General features: G+C 42.9%; 1 protein-coding gene and 1 pseudogene across 1 annotated transcript; both read right to left on the bottom strand.

Moving 5' to 3' along the window:
- LOC147163309 (uncharacterized) overlaps positions 1-23,255 on the bottom strand; it is a 134,176-nt pseudogene extending 110,921 nt beyond the window's left edge.
- Positions 13,261-14,188, bottom strand: LOC147163310 (zinc finger BED domain-containing protein 4-like). The gene is made up of 3 exons (XM_086095655.1): positions 14,037-14,188; positions 13,752-13,927; positions 13,261-13,601 (listed from the first exon to the last, which is right to left on the bottom strand). The coding sequence occupies exons 1-3, from the start codon at positions 14,186-14,188 to the stop codon at positions 13,267-13,269; spliced, it is 663 nt and encodes a 220-aa protein (XP_085951781.1). The 3' UTR covers positions 13,261-13,266.
- Positions 23,256-24,267: the final 1,012 nt, after the last annotated feature.

Raw genomic sequence — 24,267 nt, 5'->3', positions numbered from 1 at the left:
ATTATACTAACTCGACCTGCTTGATACTTTCAGCACAGCTTGCCAAGGCTTTCCTCCACCCGTTTTTAAAACAAAAAACAAAAAAAACATAGTGAACGTCTTTTAACGTCTTTGGCGGCACTCATTTGGATTTTACTAAACGTTATTTAACGTTTTTGGCGGTCAAAGAGTTAAACCAGGAGCACCATCTAGAGAAGTAGAAAACTATTGCAAGTGGTTCATGAAGCTCCTTTTTCCCATCACTACCGGACAGGACAAAACAAATCATTTGGACCATACCTTTACGTAAACAAAAAAAAAAAGAAAAAGAAAGAAAGAAATGTTAGTTAAGTACAACCAAATCAAACTACAACATATCCAAAAGGACAGACAGAATGCCACATACATTTTTGTAGTAAGATTTTTTGTAATTGTGAAATTGTTTAAAACTTTCAGCTAACATTGAGTTCATTCTTCAACAGATAGGACAAGGGTGTACAACTATGCCATGACGGAGAAACGTAATGAGGTATTTAAAAAGATTAAAGTAAACTAATTTAATAATAAATGATTATGATATCCATAGTAATTAAAGTTATTCTGTTATTTCTATCAGAGTTTCAGATGGGAGTTGTGGAGACCCTGATGGCCATCCTTGGATGAGTTAAAGAGCCTCAACTCTTGGGGAGATATCAAAGCTGGGAGTGGACAGTTGCCCATATAAATTCTTGAAATTTTTGACATGATGTCCTGGGAAATTACTGTTGTTGTTTTTGTGTGTGTGTTGTTCTGCGTTTTGGTTTATGCATCCCAGGCAGGTAGTATGGATTTTTGTAATTTTGTGTATTAGACTTTGAGACACATTTTCACCCCAATTTCAAAACAAAACAAATGTTTATATTATAATGGTACTTTTGTAATTGTTGTTCTTATTTCATTGCAATAAGTTGAAAAATGTGTGAAGAAATTAAAAATATATTGTTCACATTCATGTTTGTGATGGATGTTTGAAAAAAATATATTAATTTAGGTTTAAGTAGGATATTTTGGTTATTGTCAACTTCAAGATGAATTTCCAGTGGTAAAATAATCATGACTTTAGTATTAACTGAAACCTTTTTAAAAGTTACAAAAAAACATGATGTAAATTGTCATATCCTGGAACTACATCAAGGTAAGGATCACAGGTTAAATTTGGTCCCTATTTTAGACAACCTGATTTAACATTCAATTTTGACAATGTCTAGCAAACGTCTAACTTGAGACTGTATTAGCGGTTATTTAAAGGTTACAATAGACGAGGGGGTCTATACGTCTATTCTAATCTTAGGTGTCTAAAAAATACCTTCATTTTCAGACCAGTTGTAGGCCGTTTTTAGCCTAGACGTCTAAGGACCATTTAGACGTCTTTTAGACCAAAAAATGCTCGGTGGGAAGCCATGTCCTTCACGCTAGCGGCCACCATCTTCATTCTTTACTTGACGTATGCGCGGGTGGAAGGATCGCAGCTCCACTAGTTTCCCCTGTTACTTGGCTGTTTCCAGGCGTGACGTCATCCTAGTTTGCATGTTAAGATTCGTACTCGTAAAAGGCAATCCACAGAAGAAATTCATGCACGGTCATGAACTTGTGTGTCGAGAAGTGAGAGTTGTATTGAAAATATTTTACACTCACAGGTTTTCGATTCATAGTCACAAAAAAGAAATTCAAACCCTCACAACTTTTATTTGTACTTACATGGAAACATTGAAAAAACACGGATTATTACTATTACGAATATAAATCGTTAATCACGCATATGTCTTTTTGACAGTGATCTTAATCCATATACTTTTACTATCATCTACAATTTGGGACATCTAATTTAGGACATACATCTACTATGGAAAGCTTTCTACAATTGAGGATGATTTGTCACACCATGTAATATATTCAAATTAAGTCAAAGTTATGAGGCTTAACAATTATCCATCTAAACAAAACAAGCTAGCTAACCATACAAGTAAATTTATAATAAAAATATGACCACTATGTTCCTAAAACTTTTTTACATAGTTGCAAGACAGTACAAACCTGATAGCGGCTCCCATGGGTTCTTTGCTGTCTTGTGGATGATACAAACTCCTATCTTGAAATGTATTTCAAAATAAAAGTCACAACTTGATTATTTCATTTTAGTCACACCACATAATTCATAAAAGGGTCATCATCGGACAAAGAGTTATCGTGCATCCCTAGTTTACACAAACGGCTTAATAAAGGAATCTTGAATCTTATCTTATGTTACATTCTCAAGTTTGAGGATTTAGTGGGCTAACCTGGGACCTCAGGGATTGTATTTTGTGCTCTGTCATGTGGAAAGGTGTGTTAGTATGACGGTTTAGTGAGCTTCTCAAGTGAAGTGGCACAAAGGCTGTTTTTTGTATTTAATGCCTTATGTTGTTGACACAAGAAATGCTAATTTTAAGTTTAAATGTAAATGTTTGAAACTGTGTAATTGCAAATGTTTCTAGACAATAAAATACAGTTTTCACAGTGTGAATTTAAGAAATAAAAACAGTTGATTATATAAAAAAGGAACACAATTGGCTGTTAGTTCTGCGATTATGCTACTGAATTTTCAGTAGGATACTTGAATACTGTAAAAAATCAATAGCTGCAGCTACAGTCTAACACCCCGTTATATTGTCATAATTTTATTGTTTAATAAAACCATTGCTTCAGGTACCTGGGAATAATCTGCAAAAAAAATTGCTGTTCACAGAAAAAAGTTATTTTGAGACTTGCATCACAAATTGCAACACAATACTATATATATGTTTTTTTTTAACGTACATCATTTATACCAAAATATTCATACCTACCATATTCACTTATTTAATCCATACTATTATATTATTGAAATTTATAAAATATGACACGTGAAACCCAACATTTTTTGCTTTACTATATACCGTTTTATTTTTATTACCGCAAGTATTGCAATAATTATAAGTACATATGAGCCACTGCTCAGTATGTTACTGACTGTGCAACTTTGTAACTTTTTGTCTGTTTTTGTCTGTCTTGTTAATACAACTGCTTCATTTATTTATTTATTTTTCGAGAGTTTGTTTCATGTTAATATCAATATTCTGTATGTATGTGGAGAATGTAATATTTTGAAAGTTTGACCACAAAACAATTAAGTGGGAATGCAAGACTGTGCTCGGACTGCAGACTGTGCATGTTCAGAAGAATTCAGATAAGATAGGAGTTTATTCACTTTCACTGATGCCTGTCTGTAATTGCTGCAGGTCACGGCCGCTGCTTAACTGCAGATGACCCAGGCAGAATTATATGTTATTATAAGACTTCATACTGCTCATAAAAGGAACTGTTGTCTAGGGTAATTCTTCCACTCAGGATGCCTGGATTTTGTATACATAAGTGCGGAGGGAGAGATGAATAGAAAGCAGGATTTGCTCACTCACTTGTCTAGATTTTGTTTTCCTCACTTTAATTCCGACCAGGAATACTTAAAGTAAGATAAAGATGTATAAATGAATGATAGTAGAACGAGGAAACGTATTTATGCTGAGAAGCATGAAGAATTAGTAGTAATTAAGTAGTAAGGCCATCTATGCCTTAAAACCTACCCTGATTCAGGGTTATAAGCAGGGGCAGTTCGAATTCCCCTGTGGGCCCCAGCCCCTAAGGATGGGAATTGATAAGATTTCTATGATTATGATTCCATTTTCGATTTTGCTTAACGATTCGATTCTTTATCGATTATTTTTTTTGTGTAAAAATTTGAATAGATTAGCATCTGTAAGCAAGAGAAAAGAAACATGGCCTTACAAACCCAACAGTGAAGTTTTAAGTGGTCCACATTCAAGGACTCTACAATGGGGTGCCATGGGGTCCCCAGAAAAAAAAGGAAAGAAAAAAAGATTTGAAAATAAACATGACTACATTTTTTTAAATCATCTTCTGTATAAATTTACAAAATACAACCTAGATTATTTTGTGACAATAATGTCCACTCTAGTAACATTTCAACAGTCATATGAACTGAGCACTCGAAAACACTTTCTCCCTGCCTGGAGGAAGAGAGGCAGCCAGTAGACTGGAGTTTAACTCCCGTGAGCTGCCTATGAGCAGAGTGTGTGGAAGTAGCGAGTGTTGCTTTTAAGTCATGGTTCGTTCTGTACGTCCTTGCACGTTTTGCAACCTTGAACGAACCCATATGAAAAAAACAACACAACACTCGTGGACCGCGGCATTTACCTCGCAAGCAGACGTAGTTTAGTGAGATACGGGCTTTAAAATGAGCAGTTACTAACGACACGTTTCAGATAAAGGCTAATATAGTTTCTGCACCAGCAGTGTTGATAGGAGAGACACTTGCATTGCTGCTGGGTTGAGTCCTCCGGAGCGCTCACAAACAGGACAGACAGTCATCGCATGCTATGTGCAATCCTTTTGCATAATGGTAGTGTTTCCTTCCTCAGATAAAATATCCAATTTGCAAATATTGTTGTTGGCTTTTTTTTGTAAAATGTCACCAAACTTTCGAGTGTGGCGCCATGTTTGTTGCTCGACGCGCATGGAAATGTTGCGCCCGTGGTGACGTCATCGTCCCACACGGAACCAATAAGGGAATCGTTAGCAAAAACGACAAACAATACCAAGGATTTGAAACACTGTGAGCCGGTTCTCAACAAGAACAGGTTTTCACCCCCCCCCCCCTCCGAAAAAGAGAAATAACTTTTTAAAATTGTAAAATTAATAACAAATTTAAGCTGCGAGCTCCAAGCATCTGTGAAGGGTCCTAGCAAAAGTTGGTCATACTTTTGCTAGGACCCTTCACAGCTGCTGGGAGCAACTATATATATATGTATATCTGCAAAAATTGGCCAAGACATTGAAAAACTCACAGCTCACTTCCTATTCATTTTAGCATTTGGCTGAAATTGCCTTTTTTGGATGTCATGGGTGTCTCCCAATTGTTGTCGGCCTTGGCCAAAAATCCTGGTATAGATTATTTTGGTAGCCACTGCAGGGGGTGCGAGAGAGACATTTTTTGGGTGTATATTATTTTATTGTGCATGACAATTTAAAATGTAAAACTTTGACAAGGCCTTGGTGGTTTGGTGAGTTTTCATGAATGGTTAGGGCCCCAAAAACTATAATAAATATGTGACCCGCTCTGGCAATAGGGTCTGCATGTCGTTTGGATTTATTTATTTATTTTAGATACTGACCATTTTAGACCGTTTGGACATAAAGGTCAATTTTGAAATTTCACAAATAGACTCCTTGAGGTCTCTAGTTATATTTCCCAGCAGCACAAAATTGTAATAAAAGTGTACCAAAATAAGCAATTATTCAAATAAGTTCATCTTGCCAACGTGTTGTTTATAGTCCTGTATATAGTATTTATATAGTTATAGTTGTTTAAGCTAGCAGCACGTCTCGGAAACTTGCCTCGAATAACCCAGAGTTCCTCGCCACTAACGCCACTTAACAAATGACTCATATAACACACATAGCAACCAAAAAAGTCAAAATACACCATAATGTGACCATTCAGCACGAAAGTGAACAGAATGACGCCTGTCATAAAAGTCATCCTAGCTTGGAGCAGAAGCTATGTCATTGTCGGTCCAGATATTCAAACAGTGATAATCTTTAATTCCGAGATCTATTTCCTAATGAATCGATTTCTACTTTTAATTCAAATGACGACATTCACACACTAAACCATGTCCACTGACTATAGGAGCGAACTCGGGTGAGCATCCACGCAGATGCCCTCACAGAGCAGATTGACAGGCTGTCACTTTACTCACAGCGAGTTGGGAATTTAAAGTTATGATATGCGCCAATGCCTTTTATGTAATGTAGGCTAATGTCATAATGTATTGTAAATACTAATGTAATGTTTTGATTGCTTGTTGATGTCAATTTCATACGACGCCATACACGCCGCTTCATCGATGCGTCACAAATGAACCGTCTGCCTGAGTCGCAAATATTACCTCATTTTACTTTCACTTTATGCTCTTTTAACCTATTAAGGCCTAAAGCGCCTGGCAAAACTTTATGGGTGACTTTTCCTGAGGTTCTCCTGGTAATTCAACAATATTGTCAAGTCAAGGTTTCGCATGGCCGATGTGAGCCGATCGTAGGCGACTAGGTGCCGGAACGCACTTCTGTCGTGGGCGAGCAGCAGAAGAGCAGAAAGAGGGCGGGTGGCAGCCACCTGGGATGATCAGCTAAGCCTGGGACAGCCCCAGGGTCGACGCCAGCCGCGAGGAGGTTGGAGCTGAGTCCTCCAGGCGGGCCACATGGCCAAGCAGCTGTAGTCGCCGTCTTCTGATGATGGTTGAGACGGGTGTGGGGCTACCAGCCTTGGCGTAGACATCGGTGTTGCTAACGAAGTGGTACCAACAGATACCAAGGATGAAGCGCAGGCAGCGCCTATGGAACGCGTCGAGACGGCGTTCGGCAGCTGCCAGGAGCGTCCAGGTTTCGCTGGCGTAGAGGAGAATGGGAATAATAAGAGCATTGAGGAGACAGTGTTGGTGTGTAAACGGATAGAGGAGATTAGCCAGACCCTGGAGAGTCTACCAAATGCACTGCGGGCCAGTTGAAGGCGGCGGATATTGTCAATGCCTGCTAAATAATTGATACCTTAACCCCTGAAGCAGACAGAAACATAATTCCAAAAACATTTGAGAGATTACACCTGTGGCGCTCACACAAACAGAAATTTATTATTATAAACCTTCAATATATTAAAAAATATTTTAGTGCGGGTGCGCCTTGATGGTTGCATCACCTTCGGTTGAAACTTTTTTATACAAATAAATAGTTAGTAACACCATTTTTTGTGTCTGCATCTTTTGGGATCCAACCTCTTAAACATAAAATCACAAGACTGGGGCCTTCTTCTACTGTGGTCAACTAACTCACCAAGTATCTTCATGCACAATCAGTCCTCCATACTGAGCTGGTCCCCCTCCGGCTCTGAAAAATGCAACGAGCGGTGGAGAATCAGTCAGGCAGTTGGATGCCTTCTGGCAGAAGTAACCCGCATTACAGCCCCCCTTAAATCTAAAATTTTCCGGGAATCGTAGAGAAATGCATCGCTTCTTGATCATTCCGTCACAATCTGCCCGTTTTAGGCCTTCCATGGTTAAAGATGCATAATCCTGACATTAACTGTGACCCACTGTCATAGAGAATTGGAGTGTTTTCTGCCATTACCACTGCCTGAAGTCCACTGAGGACGTCAGTCAACCATTACAAAAACATAGTCTCGAGGTCATCGAGTTGGATAACGTTCCTTCCGAGTATCATGACTTGAAAAAAAGTATTCCGCAAAGACCGAGCCCAATCCTTGCCTCCACATCGTCCATATGACTGCGCTATAAACCGTTTCCCGAATGCCCCATTACCAAATTCCAAACTGTACCAGGTGTCCTAACCCGAGCAGAAAACGTTACACGAGTACATAAACTAAGTCACTAGCTGCCTGTCTTCGCCGGTGGGTGCCGGGTTCTTCTTCATTGATAAAAAGGACAAAACCCTACATCCGTGTGTAGATTACCAGAGCCTTAACGACATTTTTGTGAAAGATAAATACCCACCTACCACTATTGGTAGGTGGGTATTTTCGCTCCCTTATGGACCGCAATGGTGTTCACAAAATTAGATCTCTGGAGTGCATACCATTTGGTGAGGATCAAAAGGGGCATGAGTGGAAGACATCCCAACCGCTTCACACTCGGCTGCGAACCGCTCCTGTGAGAGTTGAAGATCACGGCTTGAAGAAGCGAACAGCACCATATTATCTGCAAAAAGCAGAAATGCAATGTTGAAGCCACCAAACCGGAACCCCCTCAACGCTTCGGCTGCACCTGGAAATTCTGTCAATAAAAGTTATGAACAGAATCGGTGACAAAGGGCAACCTTGACAGAGTCCAACCCTAAATGGAAACAAATTCGACTTACTGCCGGCCAAATCGGTCGTACAGGGACCGAACAGACCGTATCAGTGGGCTCGGAACCCCGTACTCCCGAAGAACCCCCCACAGGACTCCCCGAGGGACACGGTCAAACGCCTTCTACAAGTCCACAAAGGACATGTGGGCTAGTTGGGCTAACTCCCATGCATCCTCAAGAGTCCTGCCGAGGGTGTAGAGCTGGTCCACTGTTCGACGGCCGGCAGGAAAACCACACTGCTCCTCCTGAATCCAAGATTCGACTTCCCGACTGACCCCCTTCTCCAGCACCCCTGAATAGACCTTACCAAGGAGACTGAGGAGTGTGATTCCTCTATAGTTGGAACCAGTGACATGCATTGAGCTCTCGGTTTGGGTAGGCAGGCAGTCGCAAATTGAGACGCACACACCAATTACAAATTTGTGTGTCGGCAGGCGAGTGTACAACATATACTAGGCTGACCATATTTTCATTTCCAAAAAAAGAGAACACTCAGCCTGACCTCGAGATGCTTGATATTCAGATACAAGATGCCATACATTTAAACTATTTTAACATATGCCTCCTCTGTATGGGTAGAAAATAAAACAAAAACATTTTACTCTCTTTTGAAGTCTTACATTTTTTGCCCCTCAATCTTTTTTCTTTTTTTCTTTTTTGAGCGGGGTTCGTACCCATCACCTCCAGTGCGGCAGCTCAACACTTGCCACTCAGCTAAAGTTCTGGGCCTCTGTCAGCCAGTGCGCAGTCTGCCAGCCACAGTAAACGGCACTCTGCCTCCAATTTGCCGCACATCGAAAAACTGACAATTTCAAACCCGCCCAGATGCTCGGAAATTATGTCATAAAGGGACTATCTCCCTGTAAAACAGCCTAATTCCTCACAAAATCAAGCTTAGCACTAGCAATATCAATTCCAAACACCATGTAAAGTGAAACCAGTTAATCGAAGCACATCCACAAATCCAATCTTTTCTTTTGCACCACTTTGTGAAAAGTACGAATAATTCTTTGTCCCTTACTTTGCTGAAGATCCGGTAGCTAAGGCGCTGGTCTCCCATCCTTCAAAAGATGGCGTTTAACCTCAAAAGAAAGGCGTGAAAATAGTTTGATATTCTCCAGAGTGGCGTCATCTTACCGCTTTGCTGTGTACTAAGTGTGTTTTGAATTCACGAATGCACTGTGCGAATATACGTTCGCATAGGAATAATACAGCGACGTAAAGAGGCTGCGTAGCGATCTGCCTATTTGCGTAAAGGACTTTTCTACTTGGAAACTGACTACGCATGCGCGGACAGGGCTGGGAAAAGCACAGTAGCGGTGTGCCTTCAGGAGGATAATTTTTGCAGCAGACCAGACGCAGTCATGAGTCATTTTTAATTGATGTATGAAAATCACCAAATGATGTCACTTTTAAACCTATAGGTAGTAAAGGCTTTCTGAAATGAAAGACATAATTAAAATAAATAGAAAAAGCTAAACAGTTTCAACTTTCATTTCACCCTGGGGTTGGCAGTGCCTATCTTGCCTATCCTGACCGCACATCACTGGTTGGAACACACCCTCCAGTGTCCTTCCTAAAAAGGGGGACCACCACCCCGGTCTGCCAATCCAAAGGCACTGTCTCCGATGTCTACGCAATGTTGTAGAGGCGTGTCAACCACGACAGCCCCACAACATCCAGAGCCTTTAGGAACTCTGGGCGAATCCCATCCACCCCTGGGGCCTTGCCACCGATTAGCTTTCCAACCACCTCAGTGACTTCAACCCCAGAGATAGGGGAGTCCACCTCAGAGTTCCAAGATCCTGCTTTCTCAAAGGAAGATGTGTCGGTGGAATTGAGGAGGTCTTTGAAGTATTCTTCCCACCGATTTACGACGTCCCGAGTCGAGGTCAGCAGCACCCCATCTCCACTATACATAGTGTTAATGGTGCACTGCTTTCCTCTCCTGAGATGCCGGATGGTGGACCAAAATATATTCGAAGCCGTCCGGAAGTCGTTTTCCATGGCCTCACCAAACTCCTCCCATGTTCAAGTTTGTGCCTCAGCAACCGCCAAAGTTGCATTCCGCTTGGCCAGCCGGTACCTGTCAGCTGCCTCCGAAGTCACACGGCCCAATAAGGCCCAATATAACTCCTTCTTCATTTGACAGCATCCCTTATCGGTCGGTGTCCACCAGCAGGGCCGCCACGACAGGCACCAACCAGCTTACGGCCACAGCTCCGATCAGCTGCCTCAACAATGGAGACGCGGAACATGATCCATTTGGACTCAATGTCCCCCACCTCCCCCGGAACAAGGGAGAAGTTCTGCCAGAGGTGGGTGTTGAAACTCTTTCTGACAGGGGATTCTGCCAGGGGATTCTACCAGACGTTCCAAGCAGACCCTCACAACACGTTTGGTGGGGTGCCTGGCGGGCCTGCCGTACCCCGTCCTGCTGCGTTGGGTTGGAGGCTCGGGCCGTGTTGTGGTGGGGGGCGCTCCTGGCTGCTGGGTTTGCTCTCCGGCCGGTGGCCCCTGCGGGGCCCGGGGGTTGTGCCTTGGCACTGGGGGGCCCTGGGGGGTTGTGCTTGCTCTGTCATGGCTCCCCTCTTTGGTGGAGGTTTTCATGCATGCCAGATCCACCACACCAGCATCTATCGAAATTCAAACACAATCTGCTTCTTCCTCTGGTCGTTGAATCGGTGGAGGCTGATGTCTGTGGATCTCACTATGCTCCATCTATCCTTCCTTCCTTTCCTCAGTCTCTCCTTTGGTCTCTTGAAGTCTCCATAATTTGTTGGAATTTAGATGTTTCTGGGGTTGGTGAAAGACTCTGGTTGGTAACCCGGTGGGTAGTCGGTGCTGGATTTCACTTTTCTTTATTTTCTTTGATTCTTCCTCGGGTCTCCTGACAACCTCGCGACTCTAGCTGGATTCTGGAGTATTCGGTTTAGGTGAACGGTATGGGATTTTTAATAGGTTTTAGGTGAACTAATGAGTACACACTCACACACACATACACACGCACATACAAAATAAAAAATAAAATAAAAAAGAGAGAGAGCAATGATGATGACATGTCTGAGCTCTCTCGGGAAAAAGAATTTCACCCCACTTAGGTGTGACAATCAGTGTTACTTTAACTTTAACAACATATCCCCTGCTATTGAGAATACCCTCTCACTGGGCACTGAGGTAGCTGGTATGCACAGATATGTCTTTGCTCAGGAGGAAAGAAGATACTTCCCTGCATTACTCCTCCACTACGTCAGAGGACATGATGACAAAGAAACCATGAGTTTTTTACAATAGGAGTCCAGCTCTGCTTGTACTCCACTTGTAAGTTATTTGTCTATCTTGCTGAAAGAATGACCCAGAAGGTCTTCCAGGGTATGCTTTTTTGGAGGAGGAAGGAAGTCCTTGCTGTCATCCAGAGCTGATGGTTTGGATTCATCAGTGAGCACATCTTGGTGCTGATTATAACAATATACAACACACAAAAACAGAATTAGTGGCATTCAGTTTCTTAAAAAAAAAAAATTATGTGAAAAAAAATAAATACATGTTTTTGCAGCTGTATTGCTTTTGCCTGTATTCTGCCAAAGACAGCATCTCTCTCACTGCTGCAAAGGTGTTGTAAGGTCCTAAAACGGGGGTCCAAGGCGCTGCTTTCCTGCAGGAAACTTTCCTCTTCTCCATGGTATCTTTCAGACAGGTCCTTCAGTATTGAAGCCTTCATCTGGGCAATGGCAACTGAGTCATGGGCATTTGGACTCATACTGTCCTGTATCATTTGCTTCAGGGGTGAAATGAGGGATATCGTAGGTTGGGATTCACCACAGAGGACAGCTGTTGCTATTTTATGTGCGTGAGAAGCTTGACAAGGTCCTCTGCATTTACTATATCAGAGCTGTCCAAAATAATTATTTCACATGCCTTGTGTCTCAGTTCATCATTCAAAAGGGCTGTGTCAATTTTAATTTCACAATAATGCCAATATTGTTACATCGCTGATTATGACGTGGTGTTATATGCCGGGTGGCGACGAATTGATGTTTGGCGCGCAGGTAGCACACATGGCGGAGAGAAGTGGCGGAAAAGGGGGCACACTGAAACAAAACGGGTGAACATGAGAGGGGCAACAACACACGGGCAGGGCAACATACTCAAAGACGCTATCGCTAACACACACACACACTGAGATGATGCTCCCGAATGTCGGGCCACTCTCCCGACCTTCTGACTGCCCTAGTGCAACAACGAATGAATAATGGTGATGAATGAATTGACAACTAGGGCGGAAATCAACACAAATGAATAGTGGGTTAAAATGACTGGACAAACTTATGGCTAAATTGCACTAAAACGAGAGCCCAGTAGAACAAACTAAAGCACACAAGAGGCATAGCGCTAGCTAAATAAACAAACAAACAAAGGGGGGTAAACACACACAAACAGCTAGACCACCAGCCAGCTCCTCCCTTGCCCTGATTGGTGGACTGAGTCGGAGACAAGGGCCACCAATCAGGGAGGAGCGCTCACCCCCAAACACACCCCCCCCAAAAAAAAAAATGGCCACGGACATTTTGGACTGTAACACCTGGGTAACCGCGAGTGACTGGGAGGCTATGGGCCTGAGGAACGCCAAAGGGCTCCCCGCTTATGGATTCTTGATCCGTCGTTACTGCGTGACTTCCACTCCCTCCACCTGTCGAATCCTTTGTGTTGCAATTGCCTGATGTAATCAGCAGTCTATAAGAGACAACCACTGCCTGGGGCAGCGGAAGACACATTTTGTTTGTCGGACGATTCATCTGCATGCCTTCATAGCCTAATCCACGATCCCTTCTCGCCGTTTCTGGTAAGTACGCTTTGTGCAAGCCATTTAGTTCATGACTTACTGGGCACTCCATGTTTAGCGTTTGGCCCTGGCTGATGCAAGCTCCTTTGTTCTCTTTGTCATGTCAATGTTAGTGCACATCCTTTGATTGACAGACAAATCTACTTCTGGGTTAGCAAGAGAGAAATGCACCGACGTCTAGTGATGGTAAACTGAAGCATCATGAAGCAATGAGGCCTTCCATCCAACTGGTTCGTTCCTGGGCCGAAGCATCATGAGGCTTCATTTGTTCTATTGCGCCTTCATGTGGAAAATAAATGTCATGACAGACAGAGTGATTAAAATGATACCATGGATTAGATGGGGTCAAAAGGACAGGGAGTTGTGATGTGAATGAATGTGCGTGTGGTACTTGAAAGAATGATTGCTTTATTTTAGACATTGACATATAAACAAGGAACAAGACACACCTTTCATTCATTTTTATTGAGGAAAACTAGCATTTCCAAAGTTTTTGGCTTTAAACGGTTTCTTTTTTTATATAGGATTTCTCCTGCTTTTGAAAAAAGTATTTCGCAAGGGACGGATGAGGCCGGGGTACAGAGAAAGGTTATTGCTAGTTTGTAGAGGTTTGGGTAGACATGTTTGTGCAGCTCCCAGTAGTCCAGGGGGTTTGACATCCTGCTTATGTTGGGTTCCCCCAGGTAAGTGGGGACCTCCACAGTCGCATCTGCGGTCTCACTCTGGGTCCTCGTCTGGGTCCTCCTCTGCATGACTGTGTGGTCCAATCGCCGCCACAGTTCGTCACCTAAGACACAACAAACAGACTAACACCCAACAGGCAGTTCTGGCTGCCCATCGTAGAGATGGGAGCAAGAGAATGCCTTATCCCACAATAATGCACTGCCGCTCATTTCCTATTGCTTAATTAACACCATTAGGATGTATCGAATATTACCTTGCGCCACAGGCTGGGAAGCTTCTGATGTGTCCGGTTGTGTTGATGAAGATGATGGGTTGGAGGAGGAGGAGGAGGAAGATGCCCTGTGCCGGATCACTGTCGTACATTCAGCTGTGAGCCTCCTCTCAGCCTCTTGTGCTTTATTGGGGCTAAAGAAGCCTATCTTCTTGTACCTGCAAATGACAATGAGACTCATTGCAGTTGTGAACTGTTCAACAAGAGGCAGTTGCTCATTTGTTAGTACTAGTAGACAGATGAGAAAAACAGACAACTGATACAAACCTGGGATCCAGCAGTGTTGCCAGTGACATGATGCTCATGGCTTGGAGGTTGTAGAGCTTGTCCCTCAGTTGTTTTTTAAGACGCTCAGCCATTGCTTTGCTCTCCTCCATTTGTATGGCTCCCATGTCATCCTCCAAGGTGTGGTGCAGCATGGCCAAAAGTGGTATGACCTTGGACCCAGACACTCTCCTCTCCTCTGAGAGCTCTACGGTGGCATCATTAAATGGGGACAGCACCTGCAGACTCTCAGAAATGAGCCTCAACTGGTGGGACGTGAGTGGGGTAATGTCAGTGTGTAGGCCTGCCAGGGCTGCTCCTTCGGCTTCCCTGAAGTTGTACATGCGTTGCAGCATATGGAAGGCGCTGTTCCAGCGTGTCTCCACCTGAAAATAAAAGGTCATTATTGTTTGAAAGGGGAGTGGAAGCAGTTATGGATGTCAACTTACCTCTTGAATGATCTTCAGCACAGGCTCTGTAGGCTTCATTTGCTCCTGCACCTGTGTCAGCCTTGTCTATAAAAAATAAAATTGGAAACAAAACATTATTCAAGTCATTCAGCATTAATTTGAATACTGCTGTGTAATAAAGGAATTCACCTTTGCAGTGGTACTGCTCTCAGCTGTATGGCGGTCAGGGAAATGGAGCACACCTAACACAGCTGAGTGCAGAGAGGTTTGCTCATCAATGAAATGACAAGTGACTGCCAGATATGCATCTGTGTTGATGCTGGTCCACATATCTGCTGTTATGCTCACTGCAAAGGACTTTGCTACAAGCTCTTGGGCCTTCTCCTTTGCCTGCTGGTACCTCTCCTACACCATGGCTTTCAAAGTCTAAAGGAAAGGAGAAAGAACAATATTGGAAGAGTAGTTATGGGGAAATGGGGAATAATGATTCATGTGCTCTCATACACACCTGCCTGGTGGGGAGAACATATGTAGGGTCGAAAGCTTGGATAAGCTTCCTGAACCTTGTGTCCTCCACAAAACTGAAGGGCTGGCAATCTTCAATTACCATATTGATCAATGCCTCTTCCAGTGCATTCGTATCCACTGCAGTTTAACAGAAACAGAGTAGGCCTATTAATGATAGATGTCATTCATTTCATCTGTCACATTTGAAATATACATGGTCGGCTGTGCTGTTTTTTCATTGCATGTTAAAAAATGGCTTACCTGGGCGTGGTTCTATTTGAGTTGTCTCCTTATTTTCATACAGGACCCTATAATGCCTCAACATAGATGAAGTGTTGTCTTGGTACCCAAGTTCTTTAGAACAAAGTTTACACTTCACCTTTTGAAATATCAGCAAGTAAAAGAAAGACATTAAAATGAGGGATACACTGTGTTGTCACAATAATTTACAATATATATTCACACTGGTTATTATAATTTGTACCTTTTTAGGAGAGATCTGCTCAAAATGATCCCAGACAGGGGATGTTCTCTTCTTTTTCGTTGCGGGTGCGTCCATTGCAAAACGAATCCGATTGAGGTTTGAAGATGCGAGTTGGGTGTGTCAGTGTCACCTGTGAGCTCATTGTCGTCTCGGTGTGCCATTTTATTTAGAATCACCCGCGAAACTATGTGTTGGCGATGACGTAGGAAGCCCGTCTCTCGAGGCTTCGGACGTAGCAACGCGCGTTCCGAGGCTTCGGGCGTGGCCACAAGCGTAATCAACACATGCCTCGATGCGCGCTTTGCAGATTTTTTTCCGGTTTACTCGGCACACGCATCGGCGCCTCGGCACAGTAGGGCACATCACTACCGACGTCAAGCCATAGAATATATGGGGCACAAATAGTGCGTGTCACAAGCTTGACTATATTTATAATTTCACATGTGGATAGTTGTGTATGGGTATTAAAAAAATCAATTTGGCACTATATCACGATATTACAGTCCGCAAATCTCAAATCGATGTTTAAACAATTTTGATGGAAATATTCAACAAAACTTAGGGTTCACACTTTAAGCATGGAAGAATGTTATATTAATTAAACATTAGGCCTTAATATTTTATTTCAGTGCTGTTCAAACATGAAACAGACTGCAACCTGTTTGTTAAATACAGTGGCTCAGTTATAAGCCTGAAGTTGCAGATAAATACATTTTTATACAAATATTACAGTGTACATGTACAAGTTTATTGATTAGTATTTTCTAAATTTGAGTTTGAAAAAAATTGCAAGAATCAATTTATAGATTAATATTGGGATTAATCAGCATCGAATCGAATCGTGAACTATGAATCGTGATACGGATCAAATCGCCAGGTACTACGCAATTCACACCCATAGTTTATAGTGAACCTTGTTATAGTGGCAAGGTGATTGAATTCCACCTGCACTGAGGCTGCTTTGCTTTGCTTGACTTCTGCTGTGTTGTGTAACGTGCAGAACTTGTGCTGAACTCGTCTTGTGGAGCGCGGCTGACCCTCTGGTGCCGTTGTTGGACGGCCGCGTCCGCACTGCCATTCCCTTTTCCCCGGGCGAGCGTGCGCAACATCTGTCTGTGGCAACGATCAAACTGCTCGTCCGTCCATTCAATCATTCCAGTTTGGCTGACCTGTCTGCTGTACTTTTCCCTCCCTTTTATTTTGGAGGTGGACGCAAGCTACAGTGGCCTGTGGGCTGTGCTCTCGCAGGAGCAACATGGCAAGGTAAGGCACATAGCTTACGCGAGTTGGGGATTGAGGCCCACTGAGCGGAACATGAACAATTGTAGCTCTATGAAGCTAGATTGCTTGGCACTCAAGTGGGCCCTGACAGAGAAATTTAGAGAATATCTCCTGGGGAATAAGTGTGTCACTTATACCGACAACAACCCCCTAAGCCATTTGTCATCTGCTAAACTTGGGGCTACTGAGCAGCGTTGGGCAGCCCAGTCGGCACCGTTCGACTTTGAAATCAAGTACCGTTCAGTGAATGCTTCCAAGCACGACACTCGCAAAACCCTTACAACAAGCTTTTAAAGGGACAAGACCACAGGCTCCTCAAGCTGCTTTACTGCTTTACCGCATCATCCCCAGGTGGACATTTCAGCCCTTCAAAGGGCTGACCGAATCCTGGCCATGTTGGGAGCGAAAGCAGTTGTCAAAACCTGCTCTCGCTCTCCTGCATCATTGGGACAGGTTGGTTGAGAGAAGTGGAGCCCTTTCCCGCCTGGTCTACAGGCCTGATGGTGCTGAGGCAATTCTCCAGCTGCTGTTGCCATCTACCTAAAAGAAAGAAGTGTTGACTGAAGTCCACCAAAAACATGGCCACCGGGGGGTGGGGAGGACCCTGGAGTTACTCAGGCAGAGGAGCTACTGGCCTTGCATGACATCAGATGTTGACCAGTGGTGTCAGGCATGTGATAGATGTCAAGTTGCAAAGGACACTTCCCACCCTGCTCGGGCCACCATGGGACACCTCTTGGCTTCCCGACCAAATGAGATCTTGGCAATTGACTTCACAATTTTTGAACCAGCCCGTAATGGGATTGAAAATGTGCTTGTTATCACAGCTGTTTTTAGCAAGTACACATTGGCGTTTCCCACTCGTGACCAGAAAGCCTGTACTCTCAGCTCAAGTGCTGGTGGTTGAATGGTTCTCGAAGTTTGGTGTCCCGGCTTTGATTCATTCGGACCAGGGCCGTAACTTTTGAGAGTTCTTTGATCCAGCAATTGTGTAATTTGTATGGTATTGGTAAATCCCGTACTATCCCTTACCACCCCGCAGGCAATGGCCAATGTGAGAGATTTAACAGGACCCTGCACAATCTGCTGCGTACCTTGCCAGCGTCACAGAAGAGAGAGTGGACCGCATGCCTGCCACAGCTTCTGTATTCTTATAACACTACTCCCCATCAGTCCACTGGTGAGTCTCCATTTTGTTTTACGTTTGGTCAGGAACCAAGGCTTCCAGTTGACTTTTTGTTGGGCCGAGTGCAGGAGCCTGTTGGTGGCAGGGTGGATGATTGGGTCGTGGAGCACCAGACTCGTCTGCAGATCGCATTCCAAAGTGCTCGAGATCGGATGCAGGTTGTAGCAGGCCGCCGTAAAGAGGCCCATGATCAACAGGTCAGGAATGTTCCATTGGCCCAGGGCCAGTTGATCTTCAGGAGGGACTACGGTCCACGAGGGTGTCATAAAATCAGAGACCTATGGGACTCTGTGGTCTATAATGTGGTGAGAGCACCAAGTCTGGGTGGTTCTGTTTATGCCATTGCACCAATAGCAGACCAAACAAAAGCTGAAGCATGTTCACCGGACCCTGCTTAAGGCAGCGGTTGGAGCTGATTGGCCAGTTGAGGCCCTGGCCTTAGTGTCACCTATGGATGTACCACAGTTGGAAGATGACTCGTGGCCTGAGTACGCCATATTTGTTTAAACAGATGGAACCCCTCAGGTAGTGCCTTTTCAACCAGCCTCTCATCCTGCTTTGGAGCAACACGCCGCTCAAATGTCACCAGGTGAATCACAGGAACCATTGACCACTAATTCAGGTAGTCAGAGCTCCCTGTGTCGTACTATTCGCTTAACAGCTGCGAACGAGCATCATCTCCCTTGGTCGACGCGATCACAGGGAGCAACAACCTCTTCTCGAGTGGCAGCCAATGGGCCGTGCTTTGTTCAGACCCTGGAATTAGATGTTATGAGATTTTGTTTGATCGTCGGGGCGACGACGCAAAAAGTGAGGGCAGAAAGTGGCAAGGTGATTGATTCCACCTGCACAGAGTCATGTGATCCCCTATTGGTTAGACAGGCTACTATAAAAGCTAGTAGGTCAGCATCTTGCGTACTGTGACTCTTTGGCTTGGAGACCTGCCTACTTCCGCCTACAAAGACCAAAGAATAGAGATGTTTGACAAAAACCACGAGATATGAAATTGTGTCCATATCGTACAGCCTTAAATCCAACCAGTGAATGAAGGCAACTGCTAGCCACTTGCAGATAATAATAATAGAAGATAAAAGGGTCACATACATAGTTGTCTACAGATATGGCAATCGGCTTTGTTGCTAATGAACTTTTCAGTTGAATAAATGTACACAGACCTACACCATTGTTTTTCGTTTGTCTTTTAGATTTCATGATTCCGATACCCGGATTTAAAGTATCAGCAGATGCCGATACCTAGTTGTTTTTTTTTCAACATGAAAACGCTGGCCCTGCCATTGGTTCAGAGCATTCAAGGACCAATAGGGTATCTTGGCTCCCAAGTCCTTGAGCAAAGATAACAGGTTCAGCTGTGCATTCATTATTTTTATTTTTTTTAGGAACACCAAGCCTTGTTTACAGTTCACTGTTTTCACCTAGATTTTGACCGTGTCTGCAAATGTAATCATATCCAGAATTCATTGAATTTCATCAGTGTATCTGTTAAATATAAGTTCTTTATACTTTTTTTTTTTCAGCCAGCCAATGTCTCTGTGTTGGTTACTCCAAAATCTAAGTTATTCCATTGTTGTACACCAGTACAGGAGATCGAAAATGATTTTAGTGTTGTTCTGATATAACTTTGTACGAATACATGTTTCCCTCTCAAATCATATTTCGCAAGTTATAAGGGAGGCATTTTTTTATGCTTTTTACATTGTCTGCACAGTCCTGAAGTTTATTAAATCATATAATTTCAATAATTTAGATTTAATAAATACATCGTGTGTATGTGCATTGTAAGGAGCGTTGTGTATGATTCTTACTGCTTTTTTCTGGAGTGCCATCAAGGGATGAAGGCGGCTTATATAGGAATTCCCCCAAATTCGACATGCTCCTTCCGTCACATGTTGATATCTTTTAGATAAATAGCTTCGTATCCAGTCTAAAGCTACACCTCTAATTCCGATTCTCTCTGTTTTAAATAATATTTCATGATTTACTGTATCAAATGCTTTTTTTAGATCTAGGAAAATTCCAACAGAGTATAGTTTTTGATCAATCACATCGGTAATGATTTCCATGTATTCGGTCAAAGCTTGTCCAGTGGAATGATTTTTCCTAAAACCATACTGACTATCGTTTAATAATTTGTGCTTGGTTATAAATTTATCAAGCCTATCATTAAAAAGTTTTTCCAAGATTTTTGACAATTGTGATAATATTGAAATGGGTCTGTAATTCCCAAATCCATGTAAATCTCCCCCTTTATAAATGGGGACAACTTTATTTTCATCTCGTTTGGGAACATTCATCAGTCAAAAATGAGAGGTTGCATACGTGAGTTAGGGGCTGTAGAATTTCGCTTATTATAAGCTTGATTATTTTCATATCAATGCCTTGTGTGTCAGTGGCAGATTTGGCTGCACATTTTGCAACCAGGTGTCTTAGTGTCCTTGACTGGTTCCAGAAACATTGAGTGTAAGTTCCGTACTTGAGTGTTATGAAGTTAAGCTGCGGGTATACTTTCTGCCAAGTCAGGACCAATAGATACAAAAAACTTCCATCCATCCATTTTCTTAACCGCCTGTCCTCAAGGGTCGCGGGGGCGCTGGAGCCTATCCCAGCTGGCTTCGGGCAGTAGTAGGCAGGGTTACACCCTGAACTGGTTTCCAGCGAATCACAGGGCACACAGAGACAAACAACATACGCTGTATTCACGTCCATTGCATCATAGACACAATTCCAGTTTTGAGTTAACAAATAATTTCTAAATGCAGTAATATTTCGATCTGACCTAAGCCTCCTGTAGCGATAATTGATGTTGTCTTTTGGACAAATTAGTGGTTTGATCAGCGCTTGAGGAAGTCGTAATTCCCTGAATCGCCTATAGGGGCACGACGTTCTGTTTACTTTCAGTTTTGGAGAAACAACGAATAAAATCCAAATCCTCATTTATTTATTCATAATCTGAAGTTGACGCATTCAATGTTTGTGGTTCTTTGTATTAATAAAATAATTACTAATCCAGTCGGACACAAGCACAATTGAGACTGAACTAGATTGAAAAAAGCATGCATTTATTCACTACGGTTACACATACAGAATCAAAACACTGCCTACCTAACTATTATACGGTGGGGGGAAAAGGGATAAAAATGAAGCTAATAAAAATAAGAAAGGAACAATTTAACAAGGTAGAAAGGAAAGGTTTGACTTGCCAAATATGTGAGATATTTGAAATGAAAGTTGCACCAGCGATGTCAAATTGGAGTGAGTTGAATCACTAGTGGAGGGAAGGTCGATTGAAGAAAAAAATGCTCCCAAAAAAGCAAGGCAATAATAAAATAAAAAATAAATAAAAATATTCCTGAGTTGGATGAGGTGCGACGCAGCTCGGGGCTACCGGCAGATAAGGGGCGGTGCAGCTGGTCTCAAGGTGGATGTCGCTTTCAGGCGAGGTCGTGGCTTCAGCCGAAGTTGTACTCTCGGCGCGCGAGGAGGTCCACGTCTCAGCTGCCCAAATCCCGCTGCTGAGGCCAAGATCCGCTGCATGCCTGCATCCCGAGGAAGACCAGTCGTTGAACCAGCTCGCGACGGGACGCTCGAAGGATGGAGCAGGTACTGGTTGACGCACGGGGATTGCGCGCTGTCCAAACTCTGGTTGCTGGATGACACACGGGGTCAAGGAAAAATTCGGCGGCGACTTTGTGCCACCGAGGTGGGATGAAAGACACACAAAAGAGAAAAAGAAAAAAAAGAAAAATGAAGAGCAAAAAGTCCGTCTGGGAGGAGCGCCGTCCCTTTCTTGACTCAACCCAAGTCAGAGACTTTTAAACACCAATTTATTTAAAGAATTTATATTTAAGAATAAAATTTGGTCAGGCTGGCAAGTCAAGTTCTTCCAAGCAAAACATGTTATCGTTACACATATCTAACTAATAACGCATCATGAGGTCATTTCATTCTTTCCAGAGTAACTAAATAATCTCTGGGTTTACAATCATCATTCTTCTTGAAATACACATGATCTTTTTATCGGCATAATATGATGTGAAACAGCCAGTTGTGCGTAAGTTCACTTGTATATGATGAATTTCTTATGTGAAATGTGAAAGATTGCTTTGTGGATTATAGGTGTTTCATGTGAGGGCAGTTACGATCGTAACCATTTGAAGGCACTCTGGTCCCGTGTAACCTCCAAGAAGGCTGGAATGTACTGACCAGGATTCCAACAGACCTTTTGGCCCATGTTGTTTTATGACTTTGATAAGAGTTTCCAGACTGCCAGTCTGCGATGTCAGCAGGGGTGAAGATGATGCTTTCCGATAAAATACTTTGGTGCCATAAACTCTGGTTCCGGTTGGTGACAAACAAACATTCACATCCTGGTGAGATGGTCTGTGGTTGACTTCAAAAGAGTGAAATCTCTTTTGGACTGTCTCTGGTTTAGGCAAAAGGGGGAGAACGGAGGCATCTCATCCCACCCTAGGTTGACTAAGTGCATATTTCCAAGAGTGAAATGTTAAGGAAAGGAAGAGATTTTAAAAAATTGAGGGTGACTCGTCTATAATTGTTACACTTTCTATAAAATGTCTGTTTGACTGATGTTATTACTGTGATGCCATACATAGTAAATCAGGAGGTGATCCGTAATGTCATTAATCGGTAGACCACTCTGAGTCTCATTTAGCATGACATTGGTGAATATGTTATCTATTAAGGTGGCACTGTGAGTCGTAATTCTAGTCGGTTGTGTGATTAATTGGTGAAGTCCTAATGAATACATTGTATTAGTGAAATCTTCAATATGTGCATTTTTATTAGGGTTTAACAAATCACCACAGAGAAAGCTATGCTTGTTGTTAATTCTAGACAGTAGTGTTTTCAGTAGTGAAAAGTTCGACCTTGGAGTTCGGTGCACGGTAGATACAACTTATAATTATATTTTCACCTTTTGACAGAGAAAATTCAATCGTTATGCATTCCACAAGATTTTCAACCATAGTCGACATATTGTTTAATATGTCAAACTTGATGTTGTTGTCCACAAACATGGCGACTCCTCATCCACCTTTGCCAGTTCTGTTCGTGCATACCATATTGTATCCATGTAGATAAAAGCCTTTTTTATCTTTCATCCATGTTTCAGAAGCTATAATGTTGAATTTCTTCTCAAACTTTTGTAAATAATTCTTAATGTGTTCAAAGTTAGTGTAGAGACTCCTGCTGTTGAAATTGATTAAAGAGAGTTTACCGTCCAAATTGTTGTATTGGTCTTCAGTGTAGAATTTCCATTTGTCCGATTTGTTGTTGTAATTTTTTTTTATCAGGATCAAATATTCCTTTTGGATCATCGAAAGAACAATCCTCACATTGATCATCAAGATTCGGATGTGATAAGAGTATAGAGTCAGTTGATTGCACCATATTTAATTTCATAAGCAACCAGCTCTTCCACGCTTTTGATCACCCTGGTTTTCATATCTTGTGTTTTGATAAGGATTTTGCAGTTTGCGGTCCAGGTCGCCACAATTTTTCCACCTTTCCTCAGTTGACGTGCCTTTCTTGCTATTTCAGCATTCTTTTTGGTCAAGTTTTCATTCAGATAGACATCTTGACCTTTCAACTTGGGGCTCTGCTTGAGGAGAGCAATTTTGCTCTTTCTGTCGGTGAGCTTCATTGGTGGTTTTCTCCCTCCAGATGGAAGCGGGTAGTGCTCTTGAATGTGCTGCGATTCCACTGTTATTACCAATTGCAGTTTGGCAATCACCTGTTGCTCAGCTGTTTCGTTGTCAGGATTCAGATCAGGATACTCTGCACTTCTTCGCGCCGCAGCTTGTGCATATGTGCGCGGCCTAACTGTAATCCCTGTGATGATGAGATCGTTGGAGCGTGCATTTTGATGAAGTTCTTGTGTCAGCTTCTCCAAGTCTGCAATGCGGTGATCTTTGTCTTTTATCGCCTTTACAAGTTTCTGATTCTCAATCTACATTTGTTGGATTTCCTTCAGAATGTCTTGGTTTTGTTTTTGTTTTTGTTTTTGATTTTGGATCATTTTGGATATGGTGCTCTCCAATTTTTGAATAGAATACTTTAAGCCCTCCATGTCGTCAGTTTTGTAGCAAAGTGTAGCGAGAGTGATGCCTTGCGCTTCCTAGCATGCTTTGGTTGAGCGTGGCAGCCCACACCTGTTGCGTGGACTTCTTGATAATGACCGAGCGGCGGCTGGGATGTCCCCACAATCAGTTCGTCATATGCCAAGAGTGTAGGAGCACCGCCGCATCGCCCGCCTCTGCCCGGTGCCGACACGGCAGAGGTCCGTCATCACCCACTGAATCAAATCATGTTGTAAACTCGAGCCGCTGC

Source organism: Leptonotus elevatus, chromosome 14, assembly GCF_054856555.1.
Source record: "Leptonotus elevatus isolate MCC_2025b chromosome 14, RoL_Lele_1.0, whole genome shotgun sequence".
Classification (NCBI taxonomy): Eukaryota; Metazoa; Chordata; class Actinopteri; order Syngnathiformes; family Syngnathidae; genus Leptonotus; species Leptonotus elevatus.
This window is presented reverse-complemented; position numbering and strand designations above follow the sequence as displayed.